At 44.3% G+C, this 17,213-nt stretch overlaps 1 protein-coding gene across 1 annotated transcript in view; it reads left to right on the forward strand.

Moving 5' to 3' along the window:
• LOC124860756 (extensin-like) overlaps window positions 1-11,246 on the forward strand; it is a 31,844-nt gene extending 20,598 nt beyond the window's left edge. Inside the window, exon 2 of the mRNA XM_047354306.1 lies at window positions 10,679-11,246. Within this exon, the coding sequence (XP_047210262.1) occupies window positions 10,679-11,246 (568 nt within the window). The remainder of the gene's footprint in view (window positions 1-10,678) is intronic.
• The last annotated feature ends 5,967 nt before the right edge of the window (window positions 11,247-17,213 follow it).

Raw genomic sequence — 17,213 nt, forward strand, 5'->3', positions numbered from 1 at the left:
TTTGAAAGTGTCCCCAAGTGCAGTTGCACAAACCATCAAGCACTACAAAGAAACTGGCCCACATGAGGACCGCCCCAGGAAAGTAAGACCAAGAGTCACCTCTGCTGTGGACGATAAGTTCATCTGAGTCACCAGCCTCAGAAATCGCAGGTTAACATCAGCTCAGATTAGAGAACAGGTCAATGCCACACAGAGTTCTAGCAGCAGACACATCTCTAGAACAACTGTTAAGAGGAGACTGTGTGAATCAGGCCTTCATGGTAAAATAGCTGCTAGGAAACCACTGCTGAGGACAGGCAACAAGCAGAAGAGACTTGTTTGGGCTATAGAACACAAGGAATGGACATTAGACCAGTGGAAATCTGTGCTTTGGTCTGATGAGTCCAAGTTTGAGATCTTTGGTTCCAACCACTGTGTCTTTGTGCGGCACAGAAGAGGTGAACGGATGGACTGTACATGCCTGGTTCCCACCGTGAAGCATGGAGGAGGAGGTGTGATGGTGTGGGGGTGCTTTGCTGGTGACACTGTTGGGGATTTATTCAAAATTGAAGGCATACTGAACCAGCATGGCTACCACAGCATCTTGCAGCGGCATGCTATTCCATCCGGTTTGCGTTTAGTCGGACCATCATTTATTTTTCAACAGGACAATGACCCCAAACACACCTCCAGGCTGTGTAAGGGCTATTCGACCAAGAAGGAGAGTGATGGGGTGCTGCGCCAGATGACCTGGCCTCCACAGTCACCGGACCTGAACCCAATCGAGATAGTTTGGAGTGAGCTGGACCGCAGAGTGAAGGCAAAAGCGCCAACAAGTGCTAAGCATCTCTGGGAACTCCTTCAAGACTATTGGAAAACCATTTCAGGTGACTACCTCTTGAAGCTCATCAACAGAATGCCAAGAGTGTGCGGAGCAGTAATCAAAGCAAAAGGTGACTACTTTGAAGGACCTAGAATATAAGACATTGTTTCACACTTTTTTGTTCAGTATATAATTCCACATGTGTTAATTCATAGTTTTGATGCCTTCAGTGTGAAGCTACAATATTCAGTCATGAAAATAAAGAAAACTCTTTGAATGAGAAGGTGTGTCCAAACTTTTGGTGTGTACTGTATATATATGAGATGTATTCTAAAACTCTGGAAATCTGGTTAAGCTCCCAAGTTTGTGACCTGGATAAAGAAACTCATAAGCATTTTACATTTGGAAATAAAAAACAGAATCAGAGTCAGCATTATTGCCAAGTTTGTATGGACAAACAAGGAATTTGACTATATATATATATATATATATATATATATATATAAATGTACCTATATACACAACAGACTCTACAATTGTATATGATGTGAGATTAGTCCAAGTTTCATAGACAAGTAGAAAAGACTGAGATACGAACTTTCTTAAAACATTCGGAAGTTTTCCAAGCTATGGAATCCACTGTTAAAACATAAATGAGCAATGGTGCTCTCTTTACTCAACCACCTAACTTAAGTATCCTCCAGACAAGATGGACAGCTGTACAGTCAAGAAGGTGACATTTCTGTGTCTTTAGCCCCTGCTCTCATTTACTTATGTATTTATTGTAATTAATTTATGTTTCATTTGCCTGTGTTGTTATTGTGACTATTGTTTATTTTTATTTATTTTTTATTTTTTCATCGCATGTCAGTAATTACTGTTCAGGTACTTAGCATTGTTTCTGTTTCTTTTCATACAATTTAACTTATACATCTTCATAAATAAAACATGGTTGGGTTCAGAAGGTTTATCTCATGATCTTCAAAATGTATATTGTGATCTAAGCAGACATTCTAGTTGGTGGTTTTTGGTATCATCAAAGTACATAAGCTCTAATTTATGAGTTTGTAGGTGAACAAAAACAAGTAAACTGCTATTGCTGAGTTGTAAATAGAAATACAGTTGACACCTGTTTTTTTGTTCTTTGTACCAAAACTTTAGTAAAGCCATTGCTTAAATTGACAGCCTTTAAAGCAATGTCATTTTAAGACAGCAGGGTTTGAATTGAGCTTCAGGCAGGCTAGAAAAACATGGAACAGTCCAAGTATCCTGGAGAGATGACAGAAACAAAATTGAAAGAGAGAGGGGAACACTGGCAGAGAGTATCAGCGACATGATAGCCTTTCTTACGTGAATAGGAAGAAGACAGATGGGAGATAGGAAAGCTTGGATCAGAGAAGCAATTTGCTATTCACATTATCTACAGTATAAGTCTTTCTTTCCGCACATTCAGCTGCTAAACTCGCCGCTGTAGTTTGTGGCTGATGGGCTTCTCACTATTCTAACACTACCCACTCTCACAAATAAATGCTCTCTCAGACAAAAAGTGATGACTTACATATCACTGGCTTTCACAGACAAAATGCCCCTTAGTATTGCAGCCCCACAGAGAAGAGATAGCAGACTCCATTTTAGCTCTTTAGCTGTAATGATAGATAAGCTTTATTTTTAGATGACCAACATTTGAGTCTTAACAAGCTGTAACCAGTTAGCTATGAAACTCAATTTGAATGAACACGAATGCCTGAGGAGGAATACTTTTCTTTCACTGAAGCCTGTTATTTCACCTGGAAACAGTGGTATCAGATGAGAAACTGCAGCACCACACAACCAATCTTAGGTCCTCAAAAAGTAACCCAAGTATTTTCAGGAAAACATGTATTTTCCATGAAAGATTCCTATCAGTTTGATAAGTATGCTGCATTTTGTTGCAGATTAATCGTGGATAGGGGAGGGAAACAACTAAAAACGTTTTTCACATTTATTTGTTACACTCAACCACTAGAACACTTGACATAACAGTTTGTTAATTTGTTGGTTAATATTAAAGACAGTATAAATGACGTTGTTTAACTGCAAAATCAAGTTTAATATTTTGCAAAACCAAAAAGAAAATCAAGTTATATAAAATAAAAATACACAGATAGGGTATTTAAAGAAGCCCAAACTGGGAGCGAAAAATTGGGGTCAATTTTAAAGAATATGAGGGAGAAAAATGGAAACAAGTAATACTGTAGCAGTATTTTAATGTTAGTAATAATCTGGCAGCCTAAAAACAGTGAAATGTTTACAGGCAACTTTACACTTTCTGGCATCATGCTAGAGATGGGAAAAACCCTTAAAATATGAAAATTTTTAATGCAGTATCAAACTCACAGAACAAATAAAATTCAACTTTTAATTAGAGCACATTTATTCAGTGGGTGGGGGGGCTTTTATTTTAATGCAGAGCCATCTGAAAAAAAAAGACATTCTTTTAAAACCTGGGTGTCTAACATATTCAAATTCAATTCAAAAATACTTGAATAATCCTAACGGAAATTAAATGTTGTAGCTCATATACAGATTTCTTCAAAGAGCCGTTGTAGATTCTGATGGCTGTGGGCAGGAAGGATCTCCTGTAGCGCTCCGTCTTACAGCAGATCTGAAGAAGCCTCTGACTGAAGACACTCTGTTGTTGTAGGACAGTGTCATGAAGAGGATGCTCAGGGTTCTCCATAATGTTCTTCATTTTATGAAGAATCTACTTTACACAATGATCTCCAGAGGTTCTAGAGGAGTCCCCAGAACAGAGCCAGCCTTCTTTATCAGCTTGTTGAGCTTTTGTAAGTCCCTGGTTCTGATGCTGCTTCCCCAGCAGCTGATGACAGAAGAGATCACACTTTCCACAACAGACTTATAGAAGATATGCAGCATCTTGCTGCAACCATTGTAGGACCTAAGCTTCCTCAAGAAGTACAGTCTGCTCTGTCCCTTCTTGTAGATGGCTTCACAGTTGCATCTCCACTCCATATCTGGAGAAATGAAGATTTAATCAATTAAAACGATACGAAAAAGTTCAATTAATATTACCAATCAAAAATAAACAAAAGACACATTTAAAATTCTTGCAAAACATAATAAAATAAATGTTACTTCTGGTGAGGAAGAAATTAGGACACCCCCACAATTATTCCCACTTAAAATTACTAAAATCACACAAAGGCTCCTGACTGTTGAAGTGATAGTGAACGTCATGGTGAGACACAAAGCACTGTCTCAAGCCTGCAGAAAGAGGGTTATAGCACTTTCTGAGTATGTTAAATGATTTAAAGAAGCCTCACAAGAATTTTAAATCATTTATTCCACTATCTGAAAAGTGCACAAGCAAGTTTACAACAATATAGCCCACAAGCTTCAGTTCAATTCTTCTCAGTTTATTTATATAGCACCATTTCTCGGCAAATGTCATTTTAAGAGACTTTACAAGAAAAATGTCCCACTTTATATACAGAAATATTTTATCAATTTAATTCAGTTATATACACAAATAAATAAATAAATATTTGCATCCGAGTACAAGTGGAAACATCCAAAAGTTTATGACACCAATTGGTAATTGGAAACTTTTTTATTTAACATGTCTGGCAGAGTAGTGCTCAGAATTGTTGTCTGAGTGCCAAGAAGAAGCCCAACAGATATACTTTTACAAAATAAGGCATTACGGCTAAGGCTTTAATGCTCTGCTTGATAAAAAAAAAACTTTATTAGAAACTGCTTTGGAATAATTTCAAATGCAATGAACAAAAAAGAAGCAAGAAAGAGAGAGGTGGGGATCTGAGCCATAGACACCCAAAGGGCCCCCAGAAGGACCACTGCCGGGACTACCGCACAGCTCCCATTCATGTCGGGGTGGAGACAGGCAGACCACCCGGGACTAGTGAGACTAGTGCCAGCACTGCTTGGCCCCGAATGACCCCTGCCCAGACCCCCCACCCCTGCTGCATCCCGCTTCCCACCACACAGCATGTTGTGACGGCAAGCCAAGGACACAACAGCGAGCGGAGGAGGACACCGCCAAGCCCTCCAAAAAACCCAGCCATTGCCAGCAGCCCCCGCCCACCTGTCCATGTATGAGAAAAACTAAATAAATATGCGCTGATGGACTTGTGATGTGAAACACCAGTAAGGCAAGGCATGATTATGCCTTTTTAAGGAAACCCAACCGATTGCATTTGGTGGAATCCCTTTTACTAAGCGAGCAGGCAGCAACAGTGGAAAGGAATGATTCCCTTTTAACAGAAATAAACCTCCAACAGACAACCTTCATGTGTTGTGATTAACTGATTTGAAAAAAACACAGTAGCACTGCTACAATTGTACTTTCTATGTAAAAGACAAAGTACGCTGAGTTAATGACAGCACTAACTCTTTTAGTGGCTTCATCTAAGATGAAAAACACAGCAAAACAGGTTATCAACGGACCAATAGTAAAATCTATGGGATGAATGAAAGAGTAGATATAGTTAATTGCAGCAGTACCTCACCGAATGGCTTTGACCTGGAGAGAGACAAGGTTAAACACAGAAACATAGAGCACATTTTATCCTCTATAGAGAGAAAACATAAAGTTGCTGGCAGCAGTAGCTCAGCACCTCCAGAAAGGTGTCACAGATAACACGCATCATGAATTATTTGCACTGTATTGTGGTTAATTTAAAATCCCATGGTATTTCACTGCACCAGTAACTTGAAAATGGTAAGCCAACGTTTGTTCAGCAGGATAGTGATCCAAAATATGGCACAGAAATAAATCCTATATAATAAATCTGTAGTTTGAGCTGAAGAGAAGAGAGCATCAGAGGCGACCCAAGAGTCTGAATGATGTAGAGAGATTGTACAGGTCCTTCTCAAAATATTAGCATATTGTGATAAAGTTAATTATTTTACATAATGTCATGATGAAAATTTAACATTCATATATTTTAGATTCATTGCACACTAACTGAGATATTTCAGGTATTTTATTGTCTTAATACGGATGATTTTGGCATACAGCTCATGAAAACCCAAAATTCTTATCTCACAAAATTAGCATATTTCATCCGACCAATAAAAGAAAAGTGTTAATACAAAAAACGTCAACCTTCAAATAATCATGTACAGTTATGCACTCAATACTTGGTCGGGAATCCTTTTGCAGAAATGACTGCTTCAATGCGGCGTGTCATGGAGGCAATCAGCCTGTGGCACTGCTGAGGTCTTATGGAGGCCCAGGATGCTTCGATAGCGGCCTTTAGCTCATCCAGAGTGTTGGGTCTATCTTCCCGAATTCCTCCTTATGGTTTGTTTGTCTCCTGACTGTAAGCCTGGTCTACTTGCCTGTAAGTCATTGCTTTAAAATTAAAACTTCTTCTACTCACCTGATCATGGCCTCCTCGCCATGATCTGCATTTTGGTCCTTCCACCAAACTCTCAACTTTGACAATCTTGTAGTTATAGTTGGTACATTTCCCATGAAACAGGTCAAAGCAGATTGTTACATTGTAAAAGGTAGCATAATTAAGTAGTTTAGCTTTTTGCTGCACTTTTTTTTTATTGTATTACAAAGAAACCACAGCATGCTTATTAAAGCGCTTTGGTCTCCATGATTGTATTCACTATAATAAAACAAAAAAAGAGATATTTAATGTATTTGCCGCCCAGCTTTGGGGGCTTCACATAGAAACCTGTAAAGAATTTTGAATTACATGATGCATCAACAGTGCTATAGTTATAATCATGCCTTGCCTTACTGGTGTTTCACATCCATCAGCAGTGCTTTAACACAAATAGATTATTGGCCATGATTTCAACCTTCAATTTGTTTTATGTCATAATTAGCTTTTTTGTTTGGTTGTGTATCAAACAACTGGTCATCATAGCTTCCTACTGAGCTCTGCTGCCTCCTTTTTATGGTATCTCTTGCTAAATGTGTGAGCAGGTGTCATTTATGCAGATTTGTCCACTGGTTTTACCTTTTAATACTTTTAACACACTCAAAAACAAGTCCATATTTATTGCGTGCATGTGTGTTGGTGGGTGTGCCTACGAGTGCTATGATTAATAGGCTTTTAAATGTGATGAAGTGACTTGAAGGATCACTCTCAGTTGGTGAAACTGCACGTGTGTGTATGACCGTCATTCCTAAATAGATATAGCTGTAGAAAAAACCCTAGTGTGTGACCTTAAACCTGACTGAAGAAATATATTGCATTAAAACAAATCATCTAAACCAATGTCATCGTTAACATTTTAATACACAAACTGATACACTGAAGCACAAAAAGAGACACAATGGCACTGTAGCTTCCAGTATATATAAATTCTCTCTGTGGTCCACACACACATATAGATGTCCCCCGGGAGATAATGGTAAGGTGACAGGTCAGGAGTTTGAGGGATGGGATAAAGAGTTAAGAGGTTCAATGAGAGGACAGCACTTTGGTTGATTGGTTGTGGTCCCATGGGATGGGGAGGCACTGAGACATGACATCATACCATCCCACAAGAGAAACTGAAAAGGGAAAAAAGGAAAGGATAGGGGTTGGAGTGCAAATGCATGACAGCGACTTCACTATCTGCATAAGGGAAAAAAGTTCATAAACTATCAGACGTAGTAAAATTTAGAATTCACCGTATAGGTTAACTTGGTCTGTTATTTTCATAAAATAAAGGCTTGGATTTAAAGTAATTTATGTTTCGAATTTGTAAAGACTGCATCCCCAGTCAATTCCAGATGATGACTAGATGATATGGATATAACTCATACTAATAAAAGAAATCTTAAAGAGTCATTGGGAAATGAAATTAAATGCAACCAGAATAAAAGCTGATTTTTTTTGTCTGCCTGAAATGAAGTCAAGTAATTAGACAAGTTTGATTTTATTCAAATTAAATGCAATCTAGCAAAAAGGCCCTCAGTGACCAGAAAAAAGAAAGGTTTTGTTACCTGAAGGAACAGTCCAATGGAGACAGAAATTAGGATATGCAGACCAGTGATGGTTACATGATTAAACTGCCATCTAGAATGATAACCAGAGAACAGGCATGGTGATATCAAGAATGCACGAACAGTGTAACAGACACAGCATCTGTTTCTGAAGCATACATCTGTGTCCTTTATTCAGACCCATATAATGACTTCACAAACTCCTGTGTCATCCATCATGTTTTGAGGAGTGACATTAGCCAAACTGCTGGTTGACTGACACCATCCACAGACTGCCATTTACCTCAAGGGAACACATCATCTGGTTCTGCAGCACCGTGGGTGACCACTGATCTCAACAAGGGGAGATGATCCAGAGAAATTCTGACATTCCATCATGGTGTGCAGCACTATCATTTTTACAACATGCGAGTAGGTCTCCTAGAAGTTGATCCAGATGGCATAGCACTGTCAGTAACATCCTTAGTCCCTATCTTCTAACCCTGCAGAGACAGAATCCAGTCTTTGAACAACTCAAAACTGCCAATGTGTCACCCTAAAAGCAGACCACAAGATGTCAAAGTTGTGTTGTGTTGCAGATCTCCTGTGGCCACCCAGGATCTCCTTACAGCAAATGTGTGGCATCAGTGCCACTGTGAACGCAAACTCGTACTGGTACTTGTACTCATACTCATCGTCTTCCGCTTCATCCGGGACTGGGTCGCAGGGGCAGCAGACTCATCAGAGACACCCAGACGTCCCTCTCCCCAGACACCTCCTCCAGCTCCTCCGGGGGGAGCCCAAGGCGTTCCCAGGCCAGCTGAGAGACAAAGTCCCTCCAGCATGTCCTGGGCTGTCCCCTGGGCTTCCTCTTGGTGGGAGGTGCCTGGAGCACCTCCCAAGGAAGGCAGCCAAGCGGCATCCAGTACAGATGCCCGAGCCACCTCAACTGGCTCCTCTCGATGTGGAGGAGCAGCGGCTCTACTCCGAGCCCCTCACCCTATCTCTAAGGAAGTGCCGGCCACCCTAAAGAGAAAGCTCATTTCAGTCGCTTGTATCCGGGATCTTACGTAGACTGACTGGTAAATCGAGAGCTTCGCTTTTCGGCTAAGCTCTCTCTTCACCACAAGGATGGTCCCTAGGGCCCCCGACTCCTTACTCCTGGAGCACCCCCAACAGGGCACCATGAGGGAGACAGTCGAATGCCTTCTCCAGGTTCACAAAACACGTGAACCACACTGCTCCTCCTGAAGCCGAAGCTCCACTATTGGTCGGACTCTCCTCTCCAACACCCTGACATAGGCCTTACCAGGGAGGCTGAGGAGTGTGATCCCCCTGTAATTGGAACTCACCCTCCGGTCAACCTTTTTATGAAGAGGGACCACCACCCCGGTCTGCCAGTCCAGAGGCACTGTCCCCAACCGTCAAGCAATGTTGAAGAGGCGTGTCAACCATAACAGCCCCAAAACATCCAGAGACTTGAGGTACTCGGTGCGGATCTGATCCACCCCCAAAGCCCTGCCACCATGGAGGTTTTTAACCACCTCACTGAATTCAGCCTGGGTGATGAAAGAGTCCAACCCCGAGTCCCCAGCCTCTGCTTCCACCAGGGAATATGTGACGGCAGGATTGAGGAGATCCTCGAAGTACTCCTTCCACCACCCGATAATGTCCCCAGTCGGGGTCAGGAACTCCCCACCCCCACTGTAAACAGTGTTGGCAAAGCACTGCTTCCACCTCCTGAGGCGCCGGACGGTTTGTCAGAATCGCTTTGAGGCCAACCAGTAGTCCTTCTCCATGGCCTCACCGAACTCCTCCCAAACCCGAGTTTTTACCTCTGCCACAGCCCGGGCCGTGGCACCCTTGGCCTCACGGTACCCGTCACAGGAATCCCACAAGCCAACCACAGCTGATAGGACTCCTTCTTCAGCTTAACAGCATCCCTTACTGCCGGTATCCACCACCAGGTTCGGGGATTGCCGCTGCGACGGGCACCGCAGACCTTACGGCCACACCTACGGGCAGCAGCATTGACAACAGACGTGGAGAACATGGTCCACTCGGACTTTATGTCTCCAAACTCCCCCAGAATCTGGTCAAAGCTCTCCCGGAGGTGGGAGTTGAAAACATCCCTGGCCAAGGGCTCCGACAGACGATCCCAGCAGACCCTCACTATGCGCTTGGGCCTGCCAAGTCTTTTTTTTTTTTTTACCATGTCTTATCCAGCAGAGTAGAGCTCAGAATTGTTGTCTGAATGCCAAGAAATTGCCCAACAGATTTACTTTCGCAAGCGGAGCATCACAACTAATGCTTTAAAGCTCTGCTTGATATTTATAAAAGAAACTTTATTATAAACTTATTTGGGAATATTTCAATTGTTACGGACACGGAGACTGAAATGAAAAGGAAAAAAGAAACTCGAAAAAGAGAGAGATGGGGCAAAAGGGGAGAAAAGGAGGAAAGAGTGGAGGAGAGAAAGAAGGATGAAGAGAATACAAGATTACACTCTCCTTGCTTATACACCTGCAGCTGTTTTTTGTTGTTATTTTTTAACACAATAGTACATGGTACATATGAATGTAAAATGTACTTATTGAGAGGTGCAGCCCAATATAGAACATCTGTGTATCTGTCAACACCTGAAGCACCTGTGAGTATGAGTGTGGACGCGCTTTTGTATACAAGGTTTCTCCACAAAAATATGCAATAGCGAGTGTGAGGACCCACAGACCTGAATCACCCACTCCCACCCTCATGCATACACATAAAATCACTCGCACCCAACGTAAAGACAAACTACAATGGACGTCATACACTCACTCACACTCCCTATGCTTACTCTATACTCCCAGGTCCAGACGCCGGTACCCCCTAGGGGCAATCAGCCCCTGGACCCAGGAAGTGGTCCCTTCCCTCCTGGGGCATAGACAGGCAGACAGCGTCGGCACCGCCCAGACAACCCCTCCAACCCACAGGCTGCAGCCTCTCCACGCCACCCCCCAGCCCACCGCCCCAATCCCCCCCCGGCCACGACAGCCAGCAGAGCAGCACACCTCCAAGCCCGCCCAACCCCTCCAGTCCCTGCAGCCCCATCCCACCAGTCCACGAGAGGGATACATGCACCTGCCGGGTACCTGGGCCATGCAGGCCAACCGCTCCAGGCCAAGCACAACCCACCAGCCGCCCCGGTGCAGTCACAAGACATGCTCTGCCACCCCACCCACCCAACCGCAGCCCAGCGCCCGACCATGGGCCAGAACCACAGAAGGAAGCAGTGGAAGAAGGCCACGGCAGCACCAGTTACCGGGCACCCCACCAACTCCACCCCCAAACCCCGGGGGTGCCCCAGCTCACCGGCCACCCGCACCCCTGCATGGCGCACCACAGCCCACCAAGCAGTCCAGTGGGCCTGCCCCTCCACCAAAGCAGGGCCACATCCCAATCAAGTCCGGCACCCCCCCGGCCGGCAGACATGGGCCCAAAGCCAGGGGCTGAGATCCAAGGGAACCCGTGCGATCTGTTGAAGTATCCCTTTAACGGGGTCTTCTGCGCATTCATTTTATTCACCATAACCTAAAGGAATTCACAACACATTAGAATAAATCACACGGAGACAGCTGTATGTTATTCAAATACCTGGACCCAGGGAGAAGAGAGAGCTCATTTGGTCAGGACACACCGAGATTTCTTCTGCTCTCTCTCCCTGGGCTCATTTCTTTTATTAAAACACACATGAAAATGGGCAGCGCCCTTGTTTACAATATTTTCTACACATAGTCACGTATACACTTTTCCGGCTTACCATATTTAGACAGGTATTGTCCCACAGCTGCATCCCGTATCTACTGATATAAGCAGGGAGTAACTCAGTCAGTTGTACTATCTCTAATTTTCACACACATGCAGTTCTCAGTAATTTTCCACTTTCACCATACCCCTGAGAGAAATACTTCTGCAGGCCACACAATGTCTTATACTAACACATGTTACACATTTTATTTCCCACACTGGTTTTGAACATAGTAATGATGCACACACATAATATATTTCCACAATTTCCCCCTTTTGAAGTCTCCTAAGACTTCACCACTACTTGAAGATGCTTCATAAAATATTTTAACAGTCATTCTGGAGCAGAAGGAAATGCTTGTCATCATGCTTTTTGACCCTGCCTCCAATACCATGCCATGTGCCCAGAGACTATTGCCTGTCCGGCCTTTGTAATCCCAGGGATGCTTACAACCTTCTAAGTCTTGACAGGGAGTATTGGTCCGACAGGCCTTCAACTGCATCACGTGTCAAATTAGCCATGCGCAACACATTGTAATGTATGTAATTGATGCGGTCTACGTTTTTATTGGGAGTTACCGGGAACAAAGCTGCTATAATGGGAATGTTTTCAAAGCCTGCTGAGACTTGGTCCGCCAATTTATATTCATTGGGTACGCCTCGGGGGACTCCAATTCCATCAATGTAGGTGGGCGAGCCTTCGGTCAGGTCAAATGCGTTTGTGCTCCGCTTCATGACATGTCTACGCTGTCGCCTAGTGAGAGCCGTGCTTTGTGCATGTTTCGAGGGAAGATACTTAAAGACTTTCCCTAACAGAAGGAGAGGTGCCTGCAACCTAACCATGGCACACATTCCAATAGTATTATTTTGAATCATAGTTAATAGCCGATGTCCTCCACAATAATAGTAGAGTCCTGATCTTGCCCAGGGACCTATCACTGAGCCTGGAACCATGATGTTACACCAATCGCGAGGAATTTGTCCTACATTTGCCTGTGGTGTTGTGGAAGTGAAGTTAAAGCAAGTGTATGTGCCATTTCTTTGTTGAGGGGTGAAAGGGCCTGATCTGGTGTTATTGGCAATGGGTGGGAACAAACTGGCCAAAGTGGTACAGTTTGTAAGAGTAGCCACTTTAGTCAGCTGTAGCATACAGTTATAACCCCACTGGTCCTCTGGATACAGAGGAGCAGGATCAGTTGTCAAATGTGGCCTGGCTGATGCACAGGCCAGACAGTCAGATTGAGATTGTTCTTTAGCTGTTTGAGCTAGCCAGTTAAGCCATAAGTTATCATCAGTACATCCGGTGGCCATGTGAATAATGTCTAAAGGTTTAAGGGTTGAATAGTCGATTTTAAGTACTGCAGGGTTATCAGATGAGAAATCAGGTGGCGGTTGGGGAGTCGCAGGAGAGCTGCTGCTGGTGATATTCTGTTGATGGACGGGTTTCAAAAGGTTAACTTTAATTAAGCCCATGGGATTGGCACCTGTCACTTCTGCCCCCACTACTAGAAAGAAAGGTTTCTTATTTCCCTGTTTGTCTCTGTGTAAGTGTGTAAACAGGCCTTCCTGAAGTGCTTTTTAGACAGTAACAGAGGGTTCACCCCTCCTCTGGTGTCTTGGGTCAAGGCATTCCGTACCAGGCTGATTTTTTGGACTCTGCTCCTATATGGCTCCTTTTCTGGTAGGGAGGGGACCCACCTTCCTGTGTAACTGATGGCATAAAACCAATTCGCGCATAATGGCACACCGCTATGCATGCTCCGAGGGTCACCCTCTGCCCAATGCGAGGAGAAACCCCCGTCACCGCATAAATAGACGTCATATCCTCTCCAGGCGACTTGATAGGTCCCACACGGTATTACATCGCAAAGGTCAAATTGGAAGGTTGTGGTCGCGCCCAGAGTGTAATTTAATTCAAGTCCTCCATAAAACTTGAGACATGGATCGGTTGGGGCGAGTGGAACGCTGCGTTTTGATACTTTATTGTCTGGATGACTGGAGCATGCTTGGAAAGGCAGTTCACAATACAAACCTAGAATCAATGTGACAATGAAAAATGATAACACCTATACTTCCCGTGACCCAACCCTTAAGGGGCCTGGGTCCTAGATTTTTACCTCCAATTCTTTTCAAAGGTACCTGCAAAGGAAGATAAGGATCAATAATATACAGGTCCTTCTCAAAATATTAGCATATTGTGATAAAGTTCATTATTTTCCATAGTGTCATGATGAAAATTTAACATTCATATATTTTACATTCATTGCACACTAACTGAAATATTTCAGGTCTTTTATTGTCTTAATACGGATGATTGTGGCATACAGCTCATGAAAACCCAAAATTCCTATCTCACAAAATTAGCATATTTCATCCGACCAATAAAAAAAAAAGTGTTTTTAATACAAAAAACGTCAACCTTCAAATAATCATGTACAGTTATGCACTCAATACTTGGTCGGAAATCCTTTGGCAGAAATGACTGCTTCAATGCGGCATGGCATGGAGGCAATCAGCCTGTGGCACTGCTGAGGTCTTATGGAGGCACAGGATGCTTCGATAGCGGCCTTTAGCTCATCCAGAGTGTTGGGTCTTGAGTCTCTCAACGTTCTCTTCACAATATCCCACAGATTCTCTATGGGGTTCAGGTCAGGAGAGTTGGCAGGCCAATTGAGCACAGTGATACCATGGTCAGTAAACCATTTACCAGTGGTTTTGGCACTGTGAGCAGGTGCCAGGTCGTGCTGAAAAATGAAATCTTCATCTCCATAAAGCTTTTCAGCAGATGGAAGCATGAAGTGCTCCAAAATCTCCTGATAGCTAGCTGCATTGACCCTGCCCTTGATAAAACACAGTGGACCAACACCAGCAGCTGACACGGCACCCTAGACCATCACTGACTGTGGGTACTTGACACTGGACTTCTGGCATTTTGGCATTTCCTTCTCCCCAGTCTTCCTCCAGACTCTGGCACCTTGATTTCCGAATGACATGCAGAATGTGCTTTCATCCGAAAAAAGTACTTTGGACCACTGAGCAACAGTCCAGTGCTGCTTCTCTGTAGCCCAGGTCAGGCGCTTCTGCTGCTGTTTCTGGTTCAAAAGTGGCTTGACCTGGGGAATGCGGCACCTGTAGCCCATTTCCTGCACACGCCTGTGCACGGTGGCTCTGGATGTTTCTACTCCAAACTCAGTCCACTGCTTCCGCAGGTCCCCCAAGGTCTGGAATTGGCCCTTCTCCACAATCTTCCTCAGGGTCCGGTCACCTCTTCTCGTTGTGCAGCGTTTTCTGCCACACTTTTTCCTTCCCACAGACTTCCGGTGAGGCCCCCTTTTGCAGTCTACTCACCTCCTCCAGAGTCGGTTCTGGTGTCCATTCAACTTCAGAGTTCATCAAGATGTGTATGGGCAGATATCCAGCTTTGGTTTTGGCTGCTTGGTCTGCAGCTTGATTTCCTTGAGCCACCCTAGTGTAGCTGTTATCACGTCCTTTGCATTTTATGACCGCTACTTCTTGGGGAAGTAGTAGGGCCTCAGCTAATCTTCTCATTTCTTGCTCATGTTTAATGGGTTTTTATCCTGCTGTTCTAAACCCTGTTCTCATCCATTGCTTTACTTCCACGTGCACTGCTCCTGTGGCATAAGCTGAGTCTGTGTCTAGATGTTCACTTTTTGTCCTTCCCCTAGTTCTATGCTGCTATTACTGCTAGCACCTCTGCTCTCTGTGCTGATTGGGTGTCTGTCAGCCCTTCTGCCTTAAGAGTCACAAAGTTTGTTCCTGTGTCTTCCACCACCGCATAGGCTGCTTTCAGACCCTCTGTGTCATGTCTAAAACAACAGCCATCTGTGTACAGGTTTCTTGCTTCTGTCAGTGGTTCTCCTTGTAGGTCTGGTCTGATTTTCTCACTTACCTCAACTTTTTCGGCGCATACGTGGGACTCTCCTTCTGTCATTCTGTCTGCCATGTTGATCCCTTCATGGCTGTAGATGATATTTGGCACCTCTAGCACCTTACTCAATCTCTGTTGTCTCAATGGTGAGATTGTGAAAGTTTTGGAATTGACAAATGCCACTACTCCATGTGATGCTAGAATATGTAGTGGATGTCCCATCACTACGTGGACTGTTTTTTGAATTATGTTTGCCAACCCTGCTGCATGTCTGGTACATTCATGGTGTCTTTGTTCCATGTTGTCAAGCATCACGCTAATATACATTAGCACTGTTCTTACTCCTCCTTTTTTCTGGAACAGCACCCCGTTTGCGGTGTGTGCTGTTACAGAAACATCCAGGTGAAAGGGCAATGTGTAGTCTGGATGTGCCAAGTGAGCAGCTTGGGAAAGGCTGGCTTTAAGAGCAATAAATGCTTCCTCTGCTTCTGTTGTCCATTCTAAAGGCGCTGTCAAATGGCGCATGCCCTGTTTCTTCACTAAGTCGCGGAGTGGGGCAGTTAGGTCTGTGTATCCTGGAATAAATGACCTGCTGTATCCGGTGAGTCCCAAGAAGGAAAGCATGTCCTTCACCCGCACCAGTTTTGGATGAGAAAGGACAGCAGATTGATGTGAAGGGGACATTCCTGTCCCGGGCTGAGAGATTACCCTGCCCAAGAAATCCACCTGTTTCCGGCAAATTTGTAGTTTGGCTTTGCTGACCTCTTACCCAGCTTTTGCTAGGTGTGAGAGTACCACAGCCGTGGCCTCCAAGCCTTCAGAAACAGTGGGTGTTGCCAAAAGAATGCTATCCACGTATTGGATCAATGTGGTGTTTGGTGGGAGGGGACAATCTTGGAGGGAGTCCTTAAGGACCTGATTAAATATCCCGGGTGACAGAGCAAAACCCTGCGGCAAACGTGTGTACCGGTATCTGTAGGATTTGTATGTGAAGGCAAAGATGTCTCTGCATTCTTCCGCTAGAGGCAGGCAGAAGAAGGCATTGGCAAGGTCAATGCAGATGAACCATGCATGTTCGGGGTTTAGATTGGTAAGAGCAACATAAGGATTTGGCACTAGAACTGTAGGAGTGGAAAGTGCTGCATTTACAGCTCTCATGTCGGGGGCCATTCTCCATTTCCCAGTGCCCTTCTTTTCTACTGGTAAGATGGGTGTGTTCCAAGAAGAGCCGTCAGCTGGTTCCAGCACGCCAGCGTTCCACAGCTCTTCTATGGTGTCAGAAATTCCACTTTCGGCTGCTGGTGTGTGAGGGTACTGGGATTTCCAAATGGGTCGGTCAGTGTTAAGCTGGAAAGTGATGGGAGAGCACTGAATGAGTCCCACGTTCGTGGGGCCATCAGCCCAAAGTGAAGATGGCATGCTCTGAACTACAGCTGCAGCCATTGGATGATCTGTTTTTTCTCTCCCAAGATGTCTTTCAAGTTGCACATGTTCCAAGGTGCCAACGTCTGTGGACATGTTAGTAATGCGGTAGGTGTTACATGAGGGGGAATAAGATAGATTGGGTGTGGATGAAGAATGCCAGTCAGTGAGAGCTAGGGAGCGTTTTAACACTCCTCCCAGCTCGCGGGCTTCGTGAGCAGGGTGGAGCGCCAGTGAAACATGGGGTACACCATCAGACCACATTTTAAACCAGTTCTCCTGGGTTAGGGTTAGGGGTTAGGGGCGGGAATTGTTGCCACATGCTAGTTGAGTTCCATTGGGCAGATGCACAAACAGTCCAT

The sequence above is a fragment of the Girardinichthys multiradiatus genome, chromosome 23 (genome assembly GCF_021462225.1).
Source record: "Girardinichthys multiradiatus isolate DD_20200921_A chromosome 23, DD_fGirMul_XY1, whole genome shotgun sequence".
Classification (NCBI taxonomy): Eukaryota; Metazoa; Chordata; class Actinopteri; order Cyprinodontiformes; family Goodeidae; genus Girardinichthys; species Girardinichthys multiradiatus.